The 25,290-nt window shown below is 49.5% G+C and overlaps 3 protein-coding genes across 7 annotated transcripts in view; 2 read left to right on the top strand and 1 right to left on the bottom strand.

Moving 5' to 3' along the window:
* Positions 1-4,363, bottom strand: part of WDR62 (WD repeat domain 62) — a 32,078-nt gene extending 27,715 nt beyond the window's left edge. For 4 of the 5 annotated variants that reach the window (XM_074306670.1, XM_074306671.1, XM_074306669.1 and 1 more), the window contains exons 1-2: positions 4,043-4,356; positions 2,498-2,589 (exon numbers count right to left, since the gene is read on the bottom strand). In XM_074306670.1, the coding sequence (XP_074162771.1) occupies positions 2,498-2,589; positions 4,043-4,255 (305 nt within the window). In that variant the 5' untranslated portion in view covers positions 4,256-4,356. Of the gene's footprint in view, positions 1-2,497; positions 2,590-4,042 lie in introns of all 5 variants that reach the window. The other variant, XM_074306672.1, reaches the window with a different exon arrangement.
* Positions 4,364-12,334: 7,971 nt separating this feature from the next.
* THAP8 (THAP domain containing 8) lies at positions 12,335-15,747 on the top strand. Its single transcript, XM_074302579.1, has 4 exons — positions 12,335-12,364; positions 13,730-13,885; positions 14,548-15,069; positions 15,554-15,747. Exons 1-4 carry the CDS (start codon positions 12,335-12,337, stop codon positions 15,674-15,676), a joined length of 831 nt encoding a protein of 276 aa, XP_074158680.1. The 3' UTR covers positions 15,677-15,747.
* A 162-nt stretch (positions 15,748-15,909) lies between these two features.
* On the top strand, positions 15,910-21,155 carry CLIP3 (CAP-Gly domain containing linker protein 3). The gene is made up of 14 exons (XM_074306676.1): positions 15,910-16,038; positions 16,340-16,561; positions 17,052-17,191; positions 17,260-17,353; positions 17,493-17,654; positions 17,903-18,021; positions 18,110-18,346; positions 18,502-18,637; positions 18,784-18,912; positions 19,261-19,398; positions 19,500-19,623; positions 19,953-20,014; positions 20,141-20,213; positions 20,571-21,155. Exons 1-14 carry the CDS (start codon positions 15,918-15,920, stop codon positions 20,623-20,625), a joined length of 1,812 nt encoding a protein of 603 aa, XP_074162777.1. The 5' UTR covers positions 15,910-15,917; the 3' UTR covers positions 20,626-21,155.
* Positions 21,156-25,290: the final 4,135 nt, after the last annotated feature.

Here is a 25,290-nt window from a genome sequence, read left to right on the forward strand (position 1 = left end):
TATTTTTATCAGGGATGAGTGATACAACATTCTTTCCAAATGATTTTTCTTCTTATTCTGGCTGCACTGATTTTGTCCATTTAAAAGCTTTTTAATTTTAGATACCTGAAATTGTCTATTTTTTGTCTTTTACAAAATCTTTTATCTTTTTTCTAGTTAGGAATTTCTGATTTTCCATTGTCCTCTAAATTTTTTTTAATATGACCTTTTATATTTAATCTATTTAGAATTTAATGTGGCTATATATACATGCAAAGAATATATATATACTATGTTTAAACCTACTAATGTTCACCAAACACCATTTTCCCGTTCCTCTCACTACAATTCTGCCTGTTCTCAGCAAATAAGCTCAAATTCTGGGATAAATCCAACACTGGATTGTTGGACTTGTCTGCATGAAGCCTACCTACTGATTTATTTTTTTTCACCAATAACCAAATACTTTTGATATTTACCTTAAAATATAAAAATCTGGTTTTAAGAGACTCCTTTTATGTATTTTTTATATTATATATATATATGAATATATATTTTATTTTATATATATATATATATATATATATTTCCCCCCCCCCCTCCCATCTTTCCTTTAACTAATGGGAACTTTTTTTTTTCCTCCACAAGAATTTTTATTTTATTTTTTTCCAAATTCTGTGGAGTACAAATTTGGTAATTTAGTTGGTAAATGATTAAATCTGCAAATTAACTTAGACCATCATTGTTATACTGGACTGAATGCCTGCATTAAAACCGATTGTTTCTTCAGTTCCTTTCTTCTATAAATAGCTTTGTAGTTATACTTAAGTGTTAAGTGGGTCATGGTAGGTTCGTGGCCAACATTTTATGCATTTTGTAGTTGTAAGTGTCTTGGCTTCGTTGGGAACACATACAAAGGCTGATGATTTTTGTGGCTTTATTTTGTATCCTGCTACTTGATGAAGTTGTTGATCATTTTGATAAGTTTCTAAAATAAACCATCCTCTATCTACAAATAGATAATTTTACCTTCCCCTTGGTTTATTCCTTTCATTTCTTCTTCTGTTTTCCTGACATAATTACCATGTCTAGTCCTATACTAGACAAATACTAGTGAAGAGAAGAGAAATTCTTGCTTCAGCCCCGATCATACTAGGAAGTTTCTGAAATTTCCCTATTATAGACACCGTCAGCTCTTGCTTTGTGGAACAATTGTTTTTGATTCTATTTTTAAAAGGTCTTTCCAAACCTAAACAGTTTGGCATTTTTAACATAAAGGACTGATCTACTTTGTTAAAGGAATTTCTGAACCTATTGATATGATTGTGGGTTTTGTTATTTATATGATTTATGTTTATTATTATTATTATTATTATTTATACACACATTTTATATGATTAATTATGTTGCTTTGTTTTTCTGATCTTTGGTCTAACTTCAACTTGGGCATAATGAATATACTCCTTTTAGATAGACTACTGGTTCTATGTTTGCTAAAATTGTATTTGAAATTGAATATTTTAATAATTCAATATTAGGGAATACTGCTCCACAGTTCTCTTTTTCTGCTTTATCCTTCTCCTTGGTTTAGGTTTACCCCCTAAGGGGGTCACTAACAGAAAGTTCCCGTGGGTATCAAATATTCAAAGAACTGTTGGCATTAGAAAGATGAAAACAAATTGAGCCCCTAGAGAATGGCTGGACAAACTTAAACGAATGAATCGGATGCAGTGGTGCCATAAGGAAACATAAATATGAATTCAGAGAATTAGGAGACGACACGTATGAACACGGATACAGGTCTGGGGACGACTAAAGAACAATAGATGTAAATAAAGGATGTAAATAAAGGTATAGCTCAAGTACAACGGAATTCAGGTCGAACACAATGGCCTGGGTTAGTTCCAGAAGAATGATGTTAGGCAACACTTCCTTTCTGTTAAGGTCAACTCTGAGTTCCATGTGTATCAACCAGTCACAATCACAATGCTCACTAATTTTGCTTAATGGAAGGCACTCATGGGAACTTTCTTACTGACTTCCTTGGGGCACAAATCAAACCAAAGAGAGGTACGGCAGAGAAAGAGAACTGTCAAGCAGTAATTACTAATGACTATTTATACAAAACGTGTAGCAAACATGTTAACAGTGACATATCCAAAAGAAAGATTAGGGCCAAACCGGAGTTAAATGAGGGATTAGAGGAGATGGGGAGTTTGTGAAAGGGTCGCTCATTGGGGAATGATTATCACGTCCAAACAAAGTGCGCCAAGTTTTCAACAAGCCCAGCAGAGCATCTATCACTCCTGTCTCTCCCTATTCAGAACTCCTAAACTGAGATAACCCCGTCTGATGTCCAGGAAAAGCACTTTTGTCCCCAGCCTCCACAGGGGTACAGAGACCTGGGAGCTCCTCTCCCTGAAAGTCTTTCTGGAGCCAGGGGCCTGGACCGCAGGGTCTCCTTTGCGGAGGGGCCCACAAAGCCATGGAGGGGAGAGGCAGGAGCCGCGCTACTCACCCAGCCAAGTAGGCGATGTGGCCTGTGTTCGGATCACACGTTAAGCCGCTGCTGTTTTGGGCCGTGATGCCTAGTACTTTCTCCAGTGTCACCTGCTCCCAAAGGAAAGCAAACATCAGGGCCCTTCCGGAGACCTGGCGGCAAAGTGGGCGCCCGGCCTTCCTGCGGAGCCCCCGAGGCCAGGCCCGCTCGGGTCCCCCGGGCCAACGTAACCACAAGGCGCAGCATGGGCATCGGGGGCTGGACGCTGTGCGCCCTTCGGGAAGACCACCAGAATGACATCACCAGTTAGTGCCATGGCTGCTCCACAATCCCAGCTCAGAATGCCCCGCCTCAGGGCGGACAGGCCCCTAGGAACATCTGGGGAGGATTCTCTAGCTTCCTTTGGTACTTCAGCTCTGCTTTGCTCACAGAGCCCAGCACCTTGGGTACAAGGGTGAGCCCCCAAGCAGCGAGGGCCACTACTCCCTCCAGAGCCCCCCTTAAATGTGGAGGACAGCAGCAGGGCCAGGGAGCGTGCCCTCTGATCCAACCTAAACCCAGCCTCGAGCCTTCCCAGCCACTTCTAGCAAGCCAGCAGCGGAAGGTCCCGAGCTGGCCACTCCGCACCGCGGGCTCTCCTGCCACCCCCACGCCATTCCGGACCTCTTCTCCGGGATGACCAGGACACCCCCACAGTGTTACCGGGATACCTTCCCGCTCTTAGTCATTCCCTTAATACTCTAAGCACTCACGTACACCAGCTTGGATAGGAAGCGACCATCTGGTAAAATGGCTCGTCCCTAACAAGGTCATGTCCCCAGTTCTTTTTTTTTTTCAAGATAATGGGTTAAGTGGTCCTCCCAGGAGCACCCTGCTAGGAGCTATTAAATGTCTGAGGTCGGATTTGAACCAGGGTCCTCCCGACTGTAAGGGCTGGTGCTCCATCCAGTGCCCCAGTTCCTTGACTGGGGACCCCTCACACGCACTGAGCCCGCCAGTTTGGAGGTTTGTGGCTCCCAGCGCCAGATCTAGGGCCAGCTGCTCCCACGCCCTCAGAGGGATCCAGGCCAAGAGGGGTGAAATGAGGACGCCCGGCATCTATAACCGCCCCCCCAAAGCTGCCTAGGGGGAGGGGAGGACACGGGGCAGGACGGCAAGGGGGAGCGGGGAGCCCGGGCATCTCCCGCCCCTAGGCAGTGTTAGGGAGGGGTCAGTGAGGGAGAGCCCCCCAGAGGCCACCGGGCCCAATCCCGGCGCCGTTCAGGAGACCAGCTGAGGGTAGAATCCCTGAGGAGGGAAAAGGGGCGGGGCCAACACTGAGAGGGGAAATAGGGAATGGTAGGGGGGGGGCAGTGTAAAGGGAAGGGGGCAGTGTAAAGAGGGGGAGGCAGGGCGGTCCCCGGGAGGAGAGGGAGGTGGGGGGGAGGAGTGGAGGCCGGGCTAGGATCCAAGAGGAGGGGAGGTAGGAAGCGGTCTGTAGGGGCCGGGGGCGGGGCGGCCCTGAGGGGCGGGGCGTTAAGGGGCGGTCCCGAGGGGAGGAGGCGGGGCGGCGCTCGTCCTCACCCGGCTCTGCACGGTTTCCTCGGGTCCCGGCAGGAGCTTCACTCGGCGCCTCAGGCAGAGCGGCGGCGGCGGCGGCGGCGGCGGCGGCGAGGAAACCATGCTCCTGCGGGTCGCGCCCTGGCTCCCGGCCGCCGGGGGCTGCTTCTCCCTCTCCCCGCGGGGCCCCGCCTCGCTCCGCCCGTAGCCGCCGAGGCCGGGCTCCGGGGCCGCCATCTCGGCTCCCGGCGCCCTTCCGACGGTCCCGGCGTCGATCGGAACGAGCGGAGAGACCGTTAGCCGTCGCAACGGCCGCTCGCTCCGAACCGCCGCGGGAAAAGCCGGCGCTCCCGGGCGATTGGCTGCGTTTCGCTCCAAGGCCAGCCAATGGCCGAGCGGCCGGTCCCGCGGCCAGCCAATCAGAGGCCAGGGGCGGACCTGGGCGCATGCGTCACTGGCGGGTGGTGGCGGAGTGGGGAGAGCCGAGCTCGTCCGACTAACGAGGACGGGGTTTCCAGCTCCTCCCCGGCCCCCTGTACTTTCTTTTAATTTTAATTAAAAATTTACGAGTGTGCTTTTATGTTACAAACATTCACGGATTACCCCGACTCCATGAGAGCTCTCTTGTAACAAAATAAAACGAGTGAAACTATAGATCTCTTGTGCAACCCCCCACCCCCACCTGTCTTTTTTGTTATTTAAAGTGAAGAGAAATCTATCTTCTCTCCCTCCCACTCTCAGCTCACTGGAAATAAGAGAAAGAAACATGTCTCCCTCTGCACCCCGAACGCATCCCCTCTGTGATATTTTCATCATCCATCCTCTGGACCATCTTCAATCAATTAAAATACATTTATTAAGCAATTTTTTTTTTATTTTCAAAATACATGCAAAGATAATTTTCAGCATTCACCTTTGCAAAAACTTGTGTTCCAAATTTTTCCTCTCTCCCTTTCCTAGACAGCAAGTAATCCAATATGTTAAACAACGCACACTTAATAAGCACTCAAGTGCCAGGTTAATAGCCTAATGGTACTAAACTCTGGAATGCAAAAAAAAAAAAAAAAAAAAAAGGCAATTTTACCGTTTTCAGTTTGTTTTTGCCGTCGACATCAGGTAAATTGTTCTCAAAATTGATGGACGTATTTTTAGTTCCTCAGTTACTGCTTTTTGGGAGTTTTTGTCACTTCAAAAAGAAGTGCTATAAATATCTTTGTATATAAGAACCCTTTTTTCTTTGATCTCTTTGAGTATCGGCCTACCATTGGTAGATCCACCACCCATGTTGCAATGTGCCTGTTTTTCCACAGTTATTCATCTTTTTTCTTTTCTTTTTTTTTTTTTTTTTGGTCCTATTTTCCATACTGATGAACATATGAATGTAAGGAAGAATCTCAGAATTGTTTTAATTTGAATTCCTTTAATCATATGGAACATTCCCTATCTCCTGCCCCCAACATGGCTAGATTTATTCTGCGAAAACTGAGTTCATATCCTTAAACTATTTTATCAATTGGAGAATGATCCTTATTCTTATATGTAATGTTCTGTTTTTCTAAATTGTAATCATTTTCTTGAGCAGGTTTCTTGGGGAGCTTCTGGGAGCAGCCTTAGTTTCAGTTCAGTTCAATAATCACCAAATGCAGAAAGTCTGGATCCTTTATTGTGTCCTTCAACATCCTGAATCTTTTTTTCCTGTGCCCGGTTAGCTTTCTTGGAGGCCTCTTTGGTTCCTGAAAGCTCCTGTCCGAGTGTCTCAAAGGTTGAAGTGGGAATGAATCTTCACTCTGAATCTCCCCCCCCCAAGTCCTCCTTGGCCCTGAGAGCTTCTTGCTTATATGAAGAGAGGAAAAAAATGTTCTATAATCTGCAATTCTGAGTATTAGCTCCTTATCATGAGGTAGATAGTACTTTGGCCTTGTGGTTAGTTATATGTTTAATCAAAGTTATTCTTTCAAAATTGATTATTTTTATTGAATAAATTGTTCCTCTAGTTCTCCTCACTTCATTTTGCAATCTTTTTTTTACAGGACATTTGTATTCTATTACATTTATGTACCATAATTTGTTCAGCCATTTCCCAATTGATGGAGATTCCTTCAGGTTTCAATACTTTTCCACCACAAGAGAGGCAATAAATATTTTTGTATATATATGACCTTTTGTTCTGTCTTTGATATCTTTGGTTTATAGACCTAGAAGAGGTCATTGCTGGGTCAAAAGATATGCACAATTTCATAGATTTGGGGACATACTTCTATATTGCTTGCCTCTTTGGACCAGCTGGACTATCTATACCGACAGAGCCTTAGTATAGCTTTCCCGCCCATAATCCCTCTAGCATGCAGTTTTCCATTTTTGTCAGCTTAACCAAATTGATGGATGTTAGTGGTACCTCATAGTTGTGTTAATTTGTATTTTTCTAATTGTTATTTAGAGCAGTTTTTTACATGGTTATTGACTGCTTTGATTTCTTCCTCTGAAAATTGCCTATTCATATCTGTTTACCACTTATCAACTGGGGAATGAATCTTTTTCTTGTAAATTTTACTCACTTTCCTAAATATCTTAGAAATGAGATCATTATAAAAGAAATATGCTACAAAAGCTTCCCCTTTTCCTGCTTTCCTCCCCCCACTAATTTTAGCTGCATTTGATTTTGTTTGTGCAAAATTTTTTAAAATTTTATGTCATCAAAATTATTTAATTTAGAACACAAGATTTTGTAAGGATGAATGTTGAAAATTATCCATTTGTATATTTTGAAAATAAAAAAGCTTTAATTAAAAAAATTATTTACTTAACTCTTGTGAACCTCTCTATTTAATTTTACACCTGCTCTCTGGTTAAAATGACAGGAAAAGAAAATGATGAATGCTGGTGGGGATGTGGGAAAACTGAGACACATACATTGTTGGTGAAATTGTGAACTGATCCAACTTCTGGAGAGCAATTTGGAACTATGCCCAAAGAGTTATCATACTGTGCATACCCTTTGATCTGTCTCTATTGAATTTGTATTCCAAAGAGATCATAAAAAAGGGAAAAAGACCCACGTGTACATAAATAGTTGTAACAGCCCTCTTTGTAGCCGCAAGAAACTGGAAATTGAGTGGATGTCCATCAGCTGGAGAATGGCTGAATAAGTTATGGTAGATGAAAGTTATGGAATATTATTGTTCTGTAAAAAATGATCAGCAGGAGGATTTCAGAGGGGCCTAGAGAGACTCACAGGAACTGATGCTGAGTGAAGTGAGTAGAATCAAGAGAACATTGTACACGGCAACAAGATTATGTGATGATCAATTCTGATGGATGTGGCTCTTCAACACTGAGGTGATTCAGGCCAGTTCTAATGTATTGTGGTGGAGAGAACCATGTGCACCCAGAGAGAGAACTAAGGGGACTAAGATCACAACCTGGTGTTTTCACTTTTGTTGTTTTGTTTCTTGCTTTTTTTTTTTTTTCTCATTTTTCCCCCTTTTTGATGATTTTTCTTGTGCAGCACGATAAATGTGGAAATATGTTTAGAAGAATCGCACATGTTTAATTTATTGGATTACTTGCTGTCTAGGGGGAAGAGGGAGGGAGGGTGAAAAAGATGGAACCCAAGTTTTTGCAAGTATGAATGGTGAAAACTATGTTTGCATGTATTTTGAAAAAGAAAAAGCTATTATTTAAAAAAAAGAAATCTTTCTACTTATCATGTAATCATAGACTCCCTCCCTATCAATAAATCTTAAATGTAATGTCTTCTATATTCTACCAATTTGCTTATGATGTCTCCTTTTATGTCTAAATCATGTACTCATTTTGAAGTCTCTTGGTATATAATATGAGATGTTAGTCTATGCCTTGATTCTGCCAGACTTCTCTCCAGTTTTCCCAATACTTTTTGTTTTCTTTTTTGTCACATAGTAAGTTCTTGCTCTAATAGTTGGGATCTGTGGCTTTATCAAAGATTAGGCTACTGTGCTTATTTGTTTTTGCATATGGTATCTAATCTGTTTCAATGATTAACTTCTCTATTTCTTACCCAGTACTAAACTGTTTTGATGATTACAGCTTTGTAGAGATCTGATCTCTACAAAGAGATCTGATACTGCTAGACCTCTTTTCTTGCCATTTTCCCCATTGTTTCTCTTAATATTTGCACCTTTTTTGTTCTTCCAGAAATATTCTGGCATTTTTTTTTCTGGTTCCATAAAGCAATCCTTGGTAGTTTGGCATAAAATAGAATAACAATATAAAGGCTAACATTTATGTAGTATTCACTACATAAATTTTAGCTGCATGTCATCAAAATTATTTAGAACACAAGATTTTGTATGGATGAATTTGAAAATTATCCATGTATATATTTTGAAAATAAAACACTCTGATTTAAAATTTTTTTCATTTAACCTCTGAATCTATTTCACTTTACACTATCATCACTATTGGTAAATGCTTCAAAAATATTATTTCTTTTTTTTTTTTATGTGTGTTCTCTGGTAAACATTTTTTTGTTTTTGTTTTTGTTTTTTTATTAATTTTTATAATTATAATATTTTCTTTGACAGTACATATGCATAGGTAGTTTTTTTTTTTGTTTTGTTTTTTTTTTTTTTTACAACATTATCCCATGTACTCCCTTCTGTTCCGAGTTTTTCCCCTCCTTCCCTCCATCACCTCCCCTAGATGGCAGGCATTCCCATACATATTAAATATCTTATAGTATATTCCAGGTACAATATATATGTGCAGAACCGAATTTTGTTGTTGTTGCAAAGGAAGGATTGTATTCCCAAGGTAAAAATAATCTGGGAAGAGAAACAAAACAAAACAAACAAACAAAAAAAAGAACAACCCTCTCAGTTTACACTCATTTCCCAGTGTTCCTTTTCTGGGTGTAGCTGATTCTGTCCATCATTGATCAATTGGAATTGGATTAGCTCTTCTCTGTGTTGAAGATATCCACTTTCATCAGAATACATCCTCATACAGTATCATTGTTGAAGTGTATAATGATCTTCTGGTTCTATTCATTTCACTCAGCATCAGTTGATGTAAGTCTCTCCAAACCTCTCTGTATTCCTCCTGTTGGTCATTTCTTACAGAGCAATAATATTCCATAACATTCATATACCATAATTTACCCAACCATTCTCCAATTGATGGACATCCATTCATCTTCCAGCTTTTAGCCACTACAAAAAGGGCTGCCACAAACACTTTGGCACATACAGGTCCCTTTCCCTTCTTTAGTATTTCCTTGGGATATAAGCCCAGTAGTAGCACTGCTGGGTCAAAGGGTATGCACATTTTCATAACTTTTTGGGCATAATTCCAGATTGCTCTCCAGAATGGTTGGATTCTTTCACAACTCCACCAACAATGCATCAGTATCCCAATTTTCCCACAGCCCCTTCATCGTTATTTGTTCCTGTCATCTTAGCCAATCTGACAGGTGTGTAATGATATCTCAGAGTTGTCTTAATTTGCATTTCTCTGATCAATAGTGATTTGGAACACTCTTTCATATGAGTGGAAATAGTTTTAATTTCATCATCTGAAAATTGTCTGTTCATATCCTTTGACCATTTATCAATTGGAGAATGGCTTGATTTCTTATAAATTAAAGTCAATTCTCTGTATATTTTGGAGATGAGGCCTTTATCAGAACCTTTAACTGTAAAAATGTTTTCCCAATTTGTTACTTCCCTTCTAATCTTGTTTGCATTAGTTTTGTTTGTGCAGAAACTTTTTAATTTGGCATAATCAAAATTTTCTATTTTGTGATCAATAATGGTCTCTAGTTCTCCCTTGGACACAAACTCCTTCCTCCTCCACAAGTCTGAGAGGTAAACCATCCCATGTTCCTCCAATTTATTTATGATTTTGTTCTTTATGCCTAAATCTTGGACCCATTTTGATCTTATCTTAGTATATGATGTTAAATGTGGGTAAAAATATTATTTCTTTTGATTCTCACAATAATCTTGGGAAACAGGTGCTATTATTAGCCCCATTTTATAGAGGAACAAGTGCCTTGTCCAGGCCCAAATAATTAGTTTGTATCTAACTATTACTCCCTGATTCTAAGCCCTAGAGCTCTATCCACTAAGCCAACTATCTTTACTTTTAGTAATTACTTTAGGTTTATTGTAGGGTTAAACCAGGCTTATCCTACCCAAGAGCAATTAACAAATTTCCCACTTAATTACCCTTTTTTTTTTTTTTTTTTTTACAAGCCTTTGTAGTTGTATGGTTCATGTGTCTATCTTGGAACATGGAATCCTCAGTATTTTCTACATTCTATAGTAATTTTAAATAGTTTCTCTTTTTAGCTCTTCCTGCTGAGTTTTATATAGAAACTTCTCTAATACTGGGAGGCCTGGAAGATAAGGTAAAGCCTTGGGAAACAAAGGTTGGTCAGACCATATCCCAAAGGCAATTTGGTTTCATCTTACAGACAGAGTAAAGATCAGAACAGAAGTTACTGTTGGAAAGGTTTAGGGTTCATAGTCACCAAACTTGACCTAGTCTTCTCACTTTTATAAATCTTATTTTGCTTATCTATAAATTGTGAAATTAAGACTTGACTACCAACCTCATAGGGGCATTCATGGGATGATAGTATTTAGCTGGAAGGGAACTTCTAAGATCATTTAATCCTTTCTCATCCTCCTTTTCTGCGCAGCTGGATATCCAAGAGGAGAGAATTCTGGGACCCCAGACTGGTCCTAGCTGGTGTGATCCTGGGCAACTTAACCTGTCGGCCTCCATTTCCTTATCTGTAAAATGAGCTGGAGAAGGAAATGGCAAACCAATCCACTTCTGTTCCCAGAAAACCTTCAAGAGCATCATGATGAGTCAGATACTACTTACTGAACAACAGTAAGTAACAATTTTGTCTTATAGAGGAGAAAATTAAAATGATTGTTTACCTAGTACTGCCTGAAATAAAATTATTTCATTTGAATTTCACAAAAACCTCCTGGAATGAGTGTTCCTGGTATCAGAAAAGAGATAACAAAAAAGAATAGCATTTATATAATGCTTTTAAAGTTTTATGTTTTAATTAACTTTAATTACAATTTTAATTTAAATTCATCCAGGCAAAGCTTTTTACATATATTATTTTATTTGATCCTCATAACAACTCTGTGAAGGAGATGCTATCATTGTTCCCATTTTCTACATGAGGAAACTTAGGGTGAGAAAGGTTAAATGACAAGGTCATAGAACCAGAGGTGGGATTGGAAAACCCATTTTACAGATGGGGAAACTGAGACTCAAATGACTTATGCTAAATTCACCACTAGCATCTGAGGAATTATTTTGAATCTGTCTTTCCCCATTCTAGGCACTGCACTAAGTAAGCACTGGGGATACAAACAAAGTTCTTGGCTTCAAGGAGCTCACATTCTAATAGGAGAAACATGCAAATAATTTTTTTTTTATTGTCAAAACATATGCATGGGCAATTTTTCAACATTGATCCTTGCAAAACCTTCTATTCCAACTTTTCCCCTCCTTCCCCCCACCCCCTCCCCCAGATGACATGCAAATAATTACTAGTCATTTTTCAGAAGTATCTGATTCCTAGTGACTCAATGGACCACAGCAAGCAAGGCCTTTCTACCTACACTATCTCTTGAAGACTGTCCTTGGTCGTGCTCATTGTATTCAAGACCCCATCTCTCTCTCTCATCCTCTGCCATCCTTTCCTCCTTTTGCCTTCAGTCTTTCCCCAACATAAAAGGTCTTTTCAAAGGTGGCCAAAATATGGAAACTTCAGCTCCAGTATTTGATCTTTCAGTGAAAAATTGCCTGAATCTGATGAGGGCAGATAGCCCTGCAAAGTAGTGTAAGCAAACTTAAATGGATTTACCCCATACCCTCTGGAAGAGGGGAAAAAATTATCTAAAGAATGTACCTTTTCTGGATGCAATTCTGTTTTATTGTTCTGTTTCTGTATAAAATAGGCCTGGAGAAAAATGTCTCTTTGCTACATCATTACTCTCTTGGAGCTGATCTTGCCCAAGACATTGGTCTTTTCTAATTAATAAAGCTTTTCATCACAGCTTGGAGAACCGGAAGGAACCCACCCATAAAGCTTTGGAGAGAAGAATGGCAGATCCCATCTGGGCCAGATCACATCTCATCAAATCCATTTCTCTAAGTATTGCCCAATTTGATCTCTTTGCTTGCTGTCCAAAGCACTCTCAAAAGCCTTTTGCAGCAACAATTCCGCAGCAAGCGTGGCTTCTGTGGAGGTCAATTTCATTTCCCTGACTCCCACAGCCCTACATTGCTAGTGTCATCCTAGAAATGGACGGAAAAAAGGGCACAGTCCATGCGGTCAGGATGAACTGGCTTCCAACATTGTTCAGAGTTTTACTGGTTGAATGACTGGTCAAATCACTGCTTCTTCCCGGCTCACCAGGCCCTCTGCAAGAGGGCACAACTAAGTCCTTTCCATTCTAAATATGGAGTTCTATGGGAGGCAATCTCAGTAGCTGCCAGGAGCTCCTGCAAACGAAGACGTCTGAGCCGTCTCAAGGAAGGAAATTTGGGAAACTAAGGTTGAGGTGAAAAGTACATTGCGGCAGGCATGCATCTGGGTGCAAAGTGAAAACAGCAAACCCTACCCTTCCTTGAGGGTAGTGAGTTTCATTTGTGGACTAATTTGCCCGAAGTAGATGATTCCTAATCATTATTGAATTAATCGGAACTCTAGCTTTGTGCCAAGTGCATATTAAGGGTTTAATAAATCCTTCCTTCCGAGAATTCTGAGATGTTACGGAACAAAGAGTAATTAAAGTCCATCGCACTAATGGGGTTTCTTTCAAGAATTCTCGACATCCAATGGAATATAGACGGATGCATGTGCCAGATGTAGTTACATTCTAGTGGGAGGTGGGTGGGTGGGAAATAATAACATTTACGTATTCTATGCTTAACCCAACTTATTATTATTGTATTATTTACAGCGGTAGAAGTTTACATGTCATGTTTATAAACAGTATCTAGAAACTTTAAGTTAATCTTGAAAGTGTTTTACGTGACTCGTTCAAGAGAAGTTCGTAATTAATCCTAGAACGGACGTGTCTTATCCCTATTTTACAGATGAGGAACTAAGTAATTTAGTCACGCAGGGGGTAAGCGCGTTTTCCGAAGGGGGATTTGAACTCGGCTTCATCCCCTTAAGCTGCTTGGGTTAGTGAGCGGGCTCAGCCTCTTCTCGTGTTTAGTCCATTTACGAGGCTTCAAAGCTGCTTCTATTTCCGGGACCCCGTTCTCCTCTTTACTCCATTAATGATCTTTTCTCCACGCTAAATTCGGCCCGTAAGAAAGCTTCCGGTTCGGACAAAAGAAAGTCCGGTTTAGTGGGGAAAGTATTCGGGAATTTACAGAGCTTTTCCTTTTTCCAAATTAGACAATAAACTCCCCGAGGGCAGAAACAGGGATTTCCTCTCACTTACAGGGACTTCTCATCCCTCCCCACCTCGGGGACATCCTAGGTACAGAAAGGCTAGAGTCCGATTGCACCCCGCCCCTCGGTTTTTGAGCAGGCGCAAGTGCGTTCCTCTTTCTTTGACACGCGTAGTTTTGCGCATGCCCGGGCGTCCAGCTACAACTGCGCATGCTCCCGGGCTCTTCCCTTACCCTACCCCGGCACATGACGAGGGCGGAGTGGAGTCACGTGACCAGGGCGGCGCGTAGAACCAGGCCGACCCGGGAATCCCGCAGAGGCCCGAGGGAGGGAGCCAGACAGGGCCGGGACAGAGATCGGGGCCATGCCCACGTCTTTGGCTCCGCCCTGCCTCAACACTGCTGGCCTACTCGGCACCTACAACCTCCGCCTCAGCTTTTCTACAAGTGAGCGTCACTGTCTGGGAAGGGCGAACGGGGCGCTCCGGCATCGTGACTCTGACGTCAAGACGCCGTGGTGACGTCGGTCCCCATTCCCCTCCCGAAAAAAGAGCGAAGCCCCAAGGGCGGGGCCAAGGGAGGTGTGGGCGGGGCTTCCCCTTTCTCCCCACGCCCCCAGTCTAAGAGGCGGGGGGAGAGAGAGGAGTCCTGGGATTCCTGGGCGAGAGGTGGAAGGAGCCCCAGAGGCCACCAATCCCATCCCCTCTCTCTACAGAGGAGGAAACTGAGACCCAGGCAGAAGTGACTCGTCCAAGGTCTCTCCGGGAGTAAGTCCGTAGAACCGGGATTCTCACATTGGTCTTCTTCTGGCTGAACTCAGCCCTCCCCTTTACCCCAGGCCCAGCTGGGGTCACAGCCCCTCCCCTATAATTAGGAGTAGGGTCCCGGGTCCCTTCTGGAACTGAAAGTCGGGAGACCTCCTCCAGCCTGGAGGATGACAGATGTACGGATGGGGACACTGAGGCCCGGGGCGGGCGGGGTCGCGTCCAAGGCGGGGCCCACACTCCCTCGGGGAGTCGGCGTCGTGCCCCGGCCGCGCAGCCCCCGGCCTGGCCCCGGGCACGGCTCGAGGTCCTGACGCGGGGCGTCTGTGTGTGTGTGTGTTTCAGGAACGCAGACGGCCGGGCCCTGACGGCTGGATCCCCGCCGCAGCAGCCCTGAAGGCGACCGCGACCGTGGCCTCCTGGGGGGCCCCCGCGCTCCCGGGGACGGCGTACCTGGAAGCCTGGCCGGCCCTCCCCCTCGAGGCGCGGCCCCTGGCCCCCGTGACCGTGGTGTCGTCGGCGCTCGTCACCCCCATCGTCTCCACGCTCCCCATCGTGTGCCACGCGGCCGCCGCGGCCTCGCCCGAGGCTGAGCGGGCCGAGCCGGGGGAGCCCGACGGGGCGGCCGGGGAGCCGGCGGGGGAGCCGTCCGGGGCGGCCCCGCGGGACGAGCACGCCTACCATCGGGCCCGGCTGGAGCCCGAGGCCGGGCTGGACGGGCTGGTGGCGGCGCTGCAGCGCAAGGTTCGGGGGCTGCAGCAGCGGCAGCGGCGGCACCGCGCGCGCCTCGGCGCCCTCGAGGGACTGGTGCAGCAGCTGCATCGGGACCACCTGCTGTCACACGAGCGCCTGCGGCTGCTGGGCGCGGTAAGCCTGCGGGGCGGGGGGCGGGGAATGGGAAGCCCGAGGGCGACACGGCGGGAGGCGGGTCCCGGGACTGAGGGGGACGGAGGGACGTGACGGGGGTCGGGCGGTGCAATAGAAGGGGACACCATGAGAGGCCGGGAGGGAGGGGTGCACGGCGAGGGGAAGGGCAGGCTGCGGGGCCCGGAGACGTGGGGGGCGGGCCGGGACACGGCGGGGAGGGGGCCGCGGGGCACAGAAAAGTGCACAGCGCGGGGAGGGCAGGCTGCGGGGACCCTCGGGGGGCGGCTCCGGACACTACGGAGGATACAAGGGGGGGGGTAGCAGCGGGCGGGGCGGACCGGAGAACACGGGGGGGGGGGCGGGCAGGGGGATATAGAGGGGTGCCCACCGTGGGGGGGCGGGCCGCAGAACCCTGATGGGGCACGGTGGGAGGGCCGCCCGCGGTTGGGTTGTACCCCACTCACTCCCTCCTTTCTTCCCACAGACATGCGTGCCCGGGGGCCCCGCACGCCCCGAGCCCGCGGGGGCTGGCGCCGTGACCATCGTGTGCGGGGAGCAGCCCGCCGGCACCGTGCTCTACACGCTGACGTCCGCCCACAGCCCCTGAGCGCCCCGGGGGGCGGGGTGGGGGCCATGCCTCCCTGATTCTTTTGCACTCAATAAACTAACTTGAGAAAACCTGGAGTCTGTGAATTGGGGGGGATCTGAACCCTTTCTGGCCGCTCAGCGCCGCCTCGGACTTTCTCTCCCTGTGTGTCTTTCCTGCCTTTCTGGGGGTCTCTGTTCACTGCGCGCTCCCGCTCCCCCTCCCGTCCCCCGCCCCCGGGGGCGCTGCGCGGCCGGCGCGCATGCGCGCTCGGGGCCCCCGCCCTCCGGCCCGTCTCTGTCTCCAGGTCTCTCCATCTCCATCATCTCTCCGTACTCCTCTCTTTGCACCTGTCTCTCCCCTTCTCTGCCTCTGCACCAGGGGTAAGAGGGACCGACCCCACCGGGGTAAAGGAGCGCCCGGGCATCCGAGCCCGCGGTCCCCGCGGCATCTGCTGGACCGGCGGCCTGATGCTTTGGTCCAGGCAGGAGGGGAGGGGAGGGGATGCGGGGAGATGGGGGGAGTCGTAGATTCCCCAAGTAAGGGCGGGGTGGGGGGAGAGGTGCGGGCCTTGGTCTGGGGGAGGGGGCTCCGGGACCCCGGGAGCGGCTACACCGGCCGCCCTGCCCTGGGGGGCGCTGAGCCCTGACAGCTGTCCGCCCCCTTCGCTGCCCCCTCCCCCAGGCTTTGATCCCAGCTCCCCCAGTGCCCCGGCCCCCTCCCTGAGCGTCCCCGGGGCCATGACGAAGACGGACGCCGCAGCGCTGCCCCCGGAGGAGGAGGAAGAGGAGGAGGAGGAGGAGGAGGAGGAGGAGCCCCTGCCCGAAGCGCCCAGCCCCATCCCGGAGCCCCGGCAGAAGCCCGTGGTGCACCCCTCCGCCCCAGCCCCGCTGCCCAAGGACTATGGTAAACACGGCCGAGGTGTGGCTCAGGGGGGCCGGGGAAGCCCCGGAGCCGCCTCCGGAGTGGGCCCAGATCCCGGGAGAGCCTGAGGGGCCGGTCTTGTGACCCAGCGGGATCCATCTGGATCTGAGGGATGCGACCTGGTGGGAATCCAGAAGGATCCAGCCCCGAGAGCTCCCGGGATCTGCTGGATCTCCAGCTGGGGGCTCAACTTGGTGGCATAAGGGCACTGGCTCTTGTAGGTTTCCTCTAATCTTGAGCATTTGATGATTTAGAGGCTCCTCCTGAGGAGGGCCCCCAGGCTGCCCCGGGGCCGCACATGGCCCCCCCTTAGGCGCCCCCCCTTAGTGAATCAGAAGGCAGGAAGCGAGGGGGCAGAGAGGGGGTCCAGGTGAGCACTCTCAGTCTGCAGGGCGACCCCTGGGGGCAGCGCTCTGCTCTCTGGGGACCCCGGAACCAGCCTCTGGGCTGACCTGCCTGTCTCTCCCATCAGCCTTCACTTTCTTTGACCCCAACGACCCGGCCTGTCAGGAGATTCTGCTGGACCCACGGACCACCATCCCCGAGCTCTTCGCCATCATCCGCCAATGGGTGCCCCAAGTTCAGCACAAGATTGACGTCATTGGCAATGAGGTGGGTAGAGGCTGGGGGGGGGGCTGGGGTGCAGGATGGCTGGGGGTGACAGCGTGACCTTCCCCCAGATCCTGCGCCGCGGATGTCACGTGAATGACCGGGACGGGCTCACGGACATGACTCTGCTGCACTACGCCTGCAAGGCCGGAGCTCACGGCGTGGGTGAGTGGGCTGGGCCCCGGAGCCCAGAAGCCATCCTTGAGTTCCTGAGGCCCCAGGCCCCCGAGATCCCTAACGCCAGGTCCCCTTAAGTTCTCACCCCTGCCAGCAGCCTGTGCCCACCCTGCCAACCTCCCAACAGGAGACCCGGTGGCCGCTGTCCGCCTGTCGCAGCAGCTGCTGGCCCTGGGGGGCGACGTGACCCTGCGGAGCCGCTGGACAAACATGAACGCGCTCCATTATGCCGCATATTTTGACGTCCCCGATCTCATCCGTGTGCTGCTAAAGGGGGCCCGGCCCCGAGGTATGGGGGGAGGCCCCAGATTGTGGGGGGGAGGCCCAGCCTGGCGGGGGGGAGTCTGGGACCTGAGGTATGGGGCCCCAGTCTGTGGGGGGGGGTCTGGGGCCTGAGGTATGGGGCCCCAGTCTGTGGGGGGGGGTCTGGGGCCTGAGGTATGGGGCCCCAGTCTGTGGGGGGGAGTCTGGGGCCTGAGGAGTCTCTGGCTACCCTGAACGGGCCCTTCCTGCCCCCTCCTCCCTCTCCCCTCCTAGTGGTGAATTCGACTTGCAGTGACTTCAACCACGGCTCAGCCCTGCACATCGCGGCGTCCAACCTGTGCCTCGGGGCTGCCCGCTGCCTCCTGGAGCACGGCGCCAACCCTGCTCTGCGGGTACGTGAGCCAGCCCTCAGCGGGGGAACCCCGTGGGCCTGTACCCCCAGAAGTCTCAGCGCCCCCTAACCACAGCTGTCCCCCGCAGAACCGCAAGGGCCAAGTTCCCGCTGAGGTTGTCCCGGACCCCATGGACATGTCCCTGGACAAGGCTGAGGCCGCCCTCGTGGCCAAGGAGCTGAGGACGCTGCTGGAGGAGGCCGTGCCCCTGTCCTGTGCCCTCCCCAAGGTCACGTTGCCCAACTATGACAACGTCCCGGGCAACCTCATGCTCAGTGCCCTCGGCCTTCGGCTCGGGGACCGGGTCCTGCTGGATGGCCAGAAGGTCAGGGGCTGCAGGAGCAGTGGTCGGGATGAGACACAGGGGCGGGGGCAGGCCTAAGTCACTGGCTGGAACACGAGGTGGGCGTCCAGCGTGAGATGGGGGGGACCGCCCGCCCCTCAGTGCTCCGGATCTCTCCCCTGTGCCTTCTCACCCAGGTGGGGACGCTGCGCTTCTGCGGGACCACGGAGTTCGCCAGCGGCCAGTGGGTCGGCGTGGAGCTGGACGAACCCGAGGGCAAGAACGACGGCAGCGTGGGGGGCGTGCGGTACTTCATCTGCCCCCCTAAGCAGGGTCAGTGCGGCCGCTCCCTGCCCCAGCTCGGTCCCCAGAGGGAGGGGCCCCATCCTGGGCTTTGTCCTGAACCTGGAGGCCGATGCCCTTGGGAGGGGCTGGGGGTCCCCAGGGTGCAGCCCTTCTGACACCCTTTGCTCCCGCAGGGCTCTTTGCCTCAGTCTCTAAGGTGTCAAAAGCAGCCGACGCCCCTCCTTCCTCTGTCACCTCCACCCCTCGCACCCCTCGGATGGACTTTTCTCGGGTTACTGGCAAAGGCCGCAAGGAGCGCAAAGGTCAGAAGGGTCCCTGGCCCCTGTGAGAGCAAGGAAGGAGTCCTGGGGCCCCGAGGTCCAGGGGAGGGGGGCCGGCTTCTGTGTCGCCATCCAGAAATGGCTGTGTCTGGTCCAGCTTCTGAAACAAGGAAGTGTTTGGAGGGTGGGACGTTCCTGACTTAGGGAGTCCTTGGTTCACAGGTTCTAAGATTTGGGGGAGTCTCCTGTGTTCAAGGATCTACTTGGATTTTGGGCCAGTGAGTCTTGGGTTCGAGGAGTATCAGACGGAAGTCTTGGGTTTAAGAGGTTCCTGGGGAGGGGGACATTCTGATCCCCAACATCCTGCCTTTTCCCTTCCCCCTCCTGCAGCAAAGAAAAAGTCTCCATCGTCCTCCCTGGGCAGCCTCCAGCGCGAGGGCCTGAAAGCTGAGGTTGGGGACCAAGTGCTGGTGGCCGGGCAGAAGCAGGGCGTGATTCGCTTCTATGGGAAAACAGACTTTGCCCCTGGTAAGGTGGAGGCTCCGGGCGCCGGTGGGGAGGCTGGTGGGGAGGTCTGGGAGGGGCTAAGGGGGCCCCCGCGCCGAGCTCCAGCCTCCCTGCGCCCCCAGGTTACTGGTTCGGCATTGAGCTCGACCACCCGACGGGGAAGCACGATGGCTCCGTCTTCGGCGTCAGATACTTCACGTGCCCCCCTCGCCATGGGGTCTTTGCACCTGCATCCCGCATCCAGAGGTAAGGCCCGGGACCCGCTGGAAAACTTGTACCCCCAGACCTGAGAGTCTCCCCCAAGTAAAAGACCCGGGAGCCCCAGAAATACATACTGGACATGGGAAACCCGGAGCTGGATCAGACTCTCCCAGACTCTTGAACATAGAAACCAGTGCAGACGCTCCCAGGCCCCCCGCGATTCCAAGCCCAGAGACCGGCCTCCCCAAGCAAAGGCCAAGACCCCTCCCCCCTCCCTCCTGGCATCCCCAGAAACCCAGAGAACCTCTAGGTCAGCCCCACTGGTCTGCCGCCCTGCCGCCCTGGCTGACGAAGGCCCTCTTCTGTTTCTCCAGAATCGGTGGCTCCGCTGACCCCCCCAAGGACAGTGTCACAGCCAAGAAAGTCCAAGTGACCAGTGGGTGTGAGGGACCCGGGGGAGGGGCTCTGGGGGTGCGTGAGGTGGGAGGCCCCCAGGAGGGGCAGGGGACCCGGGAGGGCCCAGGCTTCTTGCCCCACCCTGACCACTGCTGCCTTTCCCCAGTGACTCAGCCCAAACGTACGTTCCCAACTGTCCGGACTCCCAAGGACATCACGTCCGAAAACTCCATCTCCAGGTATGGGGGCGGGGCGGTCCCCAGCTTGACTTAGCTCCAGCCGGCTTCTCGGGGGGTAGTGGGGCTGCCCCTGGGGGGCGCTGAGAGGAAGTGCAAGGGGGAGCTCGGGGGCAGGGAGAGTGGCGGGAGGCAGAGTGCTCAGGGCCAAGTCTGGGCTGGGTGGAGGCCTGACGGGCCAAGGGGGTGGCCGTGGGCAGAACAGAGATGGCGGCGGGAATGGTAGGGATCAGCAGGAGCTGGGCCCGCCAGCGTCCCACTCGTGGCACAGGAGAGGGGCGGGCAAGGGGGCAGTGCCCGTGCTGGAGGCGGGAGGCCCGGCTTCCTGGGCCCCATCCCTCCTCCCCTCCCTCCTCCCAGGTTACTCTTCTGTTGCTGGTTTCCTTGGATGCTTCGGGCAGAAATGCAGTCATAGGAGCCAGGAGCCGCGGTGGACTCTGGACCAGAGACCCTAATCGTCCCCCAGTATACTGACCCCCAGCTTGCCCCAGATGTACCAGCCCCAAGCCCCCCATATTCCACCCCTCCGGATCAGACCCCAGTTAACGTGGGCACCAGTGTCAGACCCCTCCCTTACTCATCACTGACCGCGCCATCCACTCTCCCCTCAGAGACACTGACCCCCGGTCAGCCCCAGACGGCCTGAAATGACCCCAAATTGTCCCCTTCCCCTGACCTTTGGTGACCCCCTAAGTGACTCCCTATAACCCCCAGTGCCTTGATATTCACAATTAGCCCCTCCCCCTTAGAGAAATCTCTATTTTTTAAGACACTACACCCCCGGGCCCACCTCGGGCCCTCCCGGATCCCGGCCAAGCCCCACGCTCACATTAGGGCCCCCAAAGCCGCCTGGGGTGTCACTCACTGACCCGCATGCCCCCTCCCCCCAACTCAGCATGCCCCCCCACTCCGCCTGGCTTCAATAAAGACATTTCTATGGCCAAGGGTCTTGGGTCACTGTGAGTCATTATAGCGTTCAGAGCCCTGGACCCTTTGAGGCTGGGGAGGGTCCTTGCCTGGCAGCGTGAGGCTCTAGCCCAGGCCCGTGTGCGCCGGGGACGTTCGGCCCTGTCCGTCTCCATTCCTGCTCATGGGCCCTCAGGAGCCTCAGGGACACGGGGGAGTGCTGCCGGGGGCCGGGCCCACCCACCCACACAGGGGGCAGGGAGGAGCTGGCAGGCTGGGCAAGAAGCACGAGCCCCGTTCTGGCTGCCTTCCCACCTGGCACGGAACCATCCTTGGGCAAAGGAAAAGGAAGAGCCCGGAGGCTGGCGGGAGCCGAGGCCTCGGCCTGGCACTGCCCAAGGGGAACCAGACGTGCTGGGTCAGCAGGCGGCCCAAGAGTCGGCTTCTCCGGCGGCCGTTCCCCCAGCCCGTGTCCAGCTCCCGGCCCATCTCTCCCCGAGATCAGCCACATCCTATGGACATTTCCACCTAAATATGCACTGGCTCCGCAAAACTCCACGCTCACAGAACTGCTCGTTCCCTTTCCTCTAACACCCATTTTACAGAATCCTCATTTTGCTCATTTAATCTTCACGGCAGCTCTGGGAGGCAAGTAGCCCATTTACAGATGAGGAAACAGCCAGGCAGGTGAGCCGATGGGCTCAGGGCCGCCCAGCTGTGCGGCTCTCCAAGGACTCGGCTCTTTCTGGCCTCCCGTTCTAGCCTCTGCGTCACCTGGGAATGACTCTGCCCCTGCCCTGGACAACTGCGATGGCCTTGGCTTCCCTTCTGTTCAGTCCTCCGCCTGCAGGGAAGTGTCTGGCTCTGTGCTCTTGTACTCCTTCAGACAGGAGGTAATAATAGCTAATAATATGATAAAATAAAAACGAATTATATATATATAATAAAATAACATACGTTAATTACAATTATAAACTTGCTAATAAAACCTCCATACTACAAAAGCCTCAGAGAAACCTGCGACCTTTCCTTCCCCATCTCGTTTTATAAGTGAGGAAACTCAGGCAGACGGGGTGAAATGACTTGCCCAGAGTCACCCGGCTAGTCAATGTCGGGGTTAGATTCGAGCTCGGGCCTTTTTGCCCCCAAGCGCAGGGCTGCTGGAAAGGCTGAGGACACAGCCATTGAATCTGGAGGCCCTCCTCGGCCGTTTCTGCACACACGGGACCGATGGCTGCATCCTCAGTGTTTTGTTTGTTTCTTTGATGGAAACAGACATATAAGACTATTTGGGATCGGGTTTTTCTACCATACAAAAAGTTGATCTTTTATGAGCTTGGGCATCTTGTCTCAAGGAAACGTCGAAACCGTACCATGCACAGGGCACAAAACCAGCATCTCCTGAATACCTAGAGACGATCACAAAGCCAGATTTAGACACCAGATGCTCATTAACCTTCCTAGATTAACAGATGATCAAGCCCTGAGCTACAACTAGAGACACAAACTATTTTTGAGAGTGCTACAAATACATTGTACTAAAACTGGAGCATTATCACACTGCCCACAAGCACCCAAACCCAATATTGATGCAGAGAGCATAACGATGATAATAATAGCATTTTGTATTTTTGTTTTATTTTTGTAAATATAAATATAACTATAGCTACAATGGTTGATTGATATCATTTAGGTCCTCTTCCAGAAGGAAGGACAACAACCAACCATTGTATCTACGTGCTTATATTTATTTATATGTTATAAGAGCAGTTTATACTTATACTTTGTTCATGTTTACATTTATAATAGTGGTGTATATTTTATATAGTTTATATTTTTACAATAGCATTTTGTATTTTACTTTGTTTATAATGGCGTTTTAATAGATTACTTATAGTTTGTAGTTCATATATAAATATATTTTGTAATAGCAGTTTACTTACATTTAATGTTTGTTTATATTTATGATAGTATTTTACATTTTATATATTATATATTGTATTTTATATGGTTCCAATTTTTATGATGGTATTTTGTATTTTATTTTGTTTATAATGGCATTTTTACTGATTATACTTTATAGTTCATATACATATTTTATAATAGAATTTATATTTTATATTATGTTTTTATCATAGCATATTTGTATTTGTAGTTCTGTAATAGAGCTTCATTTTAAGATTTGCAAAGCTCTTTTATTATTCATGTGCTATATTACTTCCTTTTATCTTTATGACGGTCCCTCGTGGGAGGAAGATGCCATTATTATTTTTCTTTTACAGATGAGGAAACTGAGGTAGACAGAGATTGAGTCCAGAGTCCCGCCACTGCTGGAGATCTGAGGCTGCTTTGAAGTCAGGTCTTCCTGACTCCGGGTCTGTCGCCCACTTTCTGTCTTCCGACCTAATACTCCATCTCTTAAGGGTAACATGACACTGTCCCCACCTTGTGCCTTCGCGCTGTTCCGAGGTTTAAAATGCCCCTCTCCCTCCCGGCTTCCTTCAAGGCTCAGCTCACTAAGTGCCCCCTTCTGCCACAAGCCTCCCCAGATTACGCCTCGCCGCCCCTGAGATTACCCCCTAATTGTCCCTTCCACACTTCTTGCCCATGCGTTTGCCTGTTGTCTCTCACCCGTTAGATTCTAAATTCCTTTAGAATGGGGACTTAGTGCTTAACACAGCAAGTGTTTAATAAATAAAATAAGTTAGTGAATGAAACAATAACGAAATAGATCATGTCCCACCATCCTCCTCTGTCTTCTTTGCTGGGTCTTTCTTCGCCTCTCTCTCACCCTCTCATACAGGGGTCCCTCAGGGACCTCTGCTCTTCATACTATTTCACTTGGGGATCTCCTCAGCTCCCCGATGACTCTCAAATAGGCCTTTTCTGTCTGTTCTCTCTGCCATCCCATCTCCAATCTCCCACTGCCTTTCAGAGTCTAGACCTGAATGTCAACAGACATATTAAACTTCCTATTTCCCAAACAGAACTCACAATCCTCCCCTTTAACCGGCCCATCTTCCCTTTTACTGCAACCTCTCAGCTCCCCTCCCCCAGGCTCAACAGCTCCTCCACATCCCAGTGGGGTTGTCAGTTTCACCTTGGCAGTATCCCTTGTAGATTTCCCTTCGCTGCTCCTTCCTCTCCCCTGACTGTCGCCTGGCTGGAGAAGATCCCCACCTGGACTATTGCAATAGCTTTTGAGTGGGGGATGGGGGTCCTGCCTGGCTCCCCAACTCCATCTTCCATCCAGCCACTAAAGTGATTTTCCTAAAGTACAGGTGGGACTATATAGCTCCTAGAAGTTTACTTATATAGATTTATTTACTCTCTAAACTCCATTGTTTCCTCATCTTCAGGATCAAACACAAAAAAGCTGTTGGATGTACTGGACTACCTGCCAGCTAGGGGAGGGGGTGGGGGGGAGGAGGGGAAAATTTGGAACAAAAATCACCCATGCATATGATTTGTAAATAAAAGGCTTTAATTAAAAAACAAAACAAAACTATTAGATATCCAAAAGCCTTCATAACCTGGCCACGGAGGGCTGCCAGGGGCGCAGTGGATCCAGCACTGGGCCTGGCGTCAGGATGACCTAAATTCTAAATAGTCTCAGTCTTTCATTAATTGTGACTCAGGGAAGTCAGCTTCTGCCTCAGTTTCCTTCTCTGTAAAATGGGAATAACAGTACATACCTCCCAGCATTTTTTTTAATCAAATTAAATATTTGTAGGGTACCCTGGCCCATAATGGGAGCTTAATGTTTATTGACCAATCGCTAATTGCCTTCAGTGTGCCTTAAAGAGGGGTTCCCATGGCAAAAGCGAAGTCACCTTATCCAAGTTCCTTACAATCTATAAAAAATAAAACTGAGAAAGAATAACCACAAAATCGGGGGTATTCGTTCCTGGAGCGTTTCTATTGGAACTCGGACAAATAAGAAAGATGAGAATGAGGTGGGTGAAGAATCACCATCTGGCTGTTTTACCCTACCATTTTCATTTTATTTTTACAATAAGGTAATACGGGTACCACCACGCCCATTTTACAGATGCATCTACAGAGGGGCTTAGCTTTTTGCATTTGTATACTAGGCGTTCGGTTACCCACCGTTACGGCCCCGTGACGGTACGTAAGATGATGTTCTGCTTTCTCATTGGTCCTTGGGCTGGAG

Source organism: Sminthopsis crassicaudata, chromosome 3, assembly GCF_048593235.1.
Source record: "Sminthopsis crassicaudata isolate SCR6 chromosome 3, ASM4859323v1, whole genome shotgun sequence".
NCBI classification, from domain to species: Eukaryota; Metazoa; Chordata; class Mammalia; order Dasyuromorphia; family Dasyuridae; genus Sminthopsis; species Sminthopsis crassicaudata.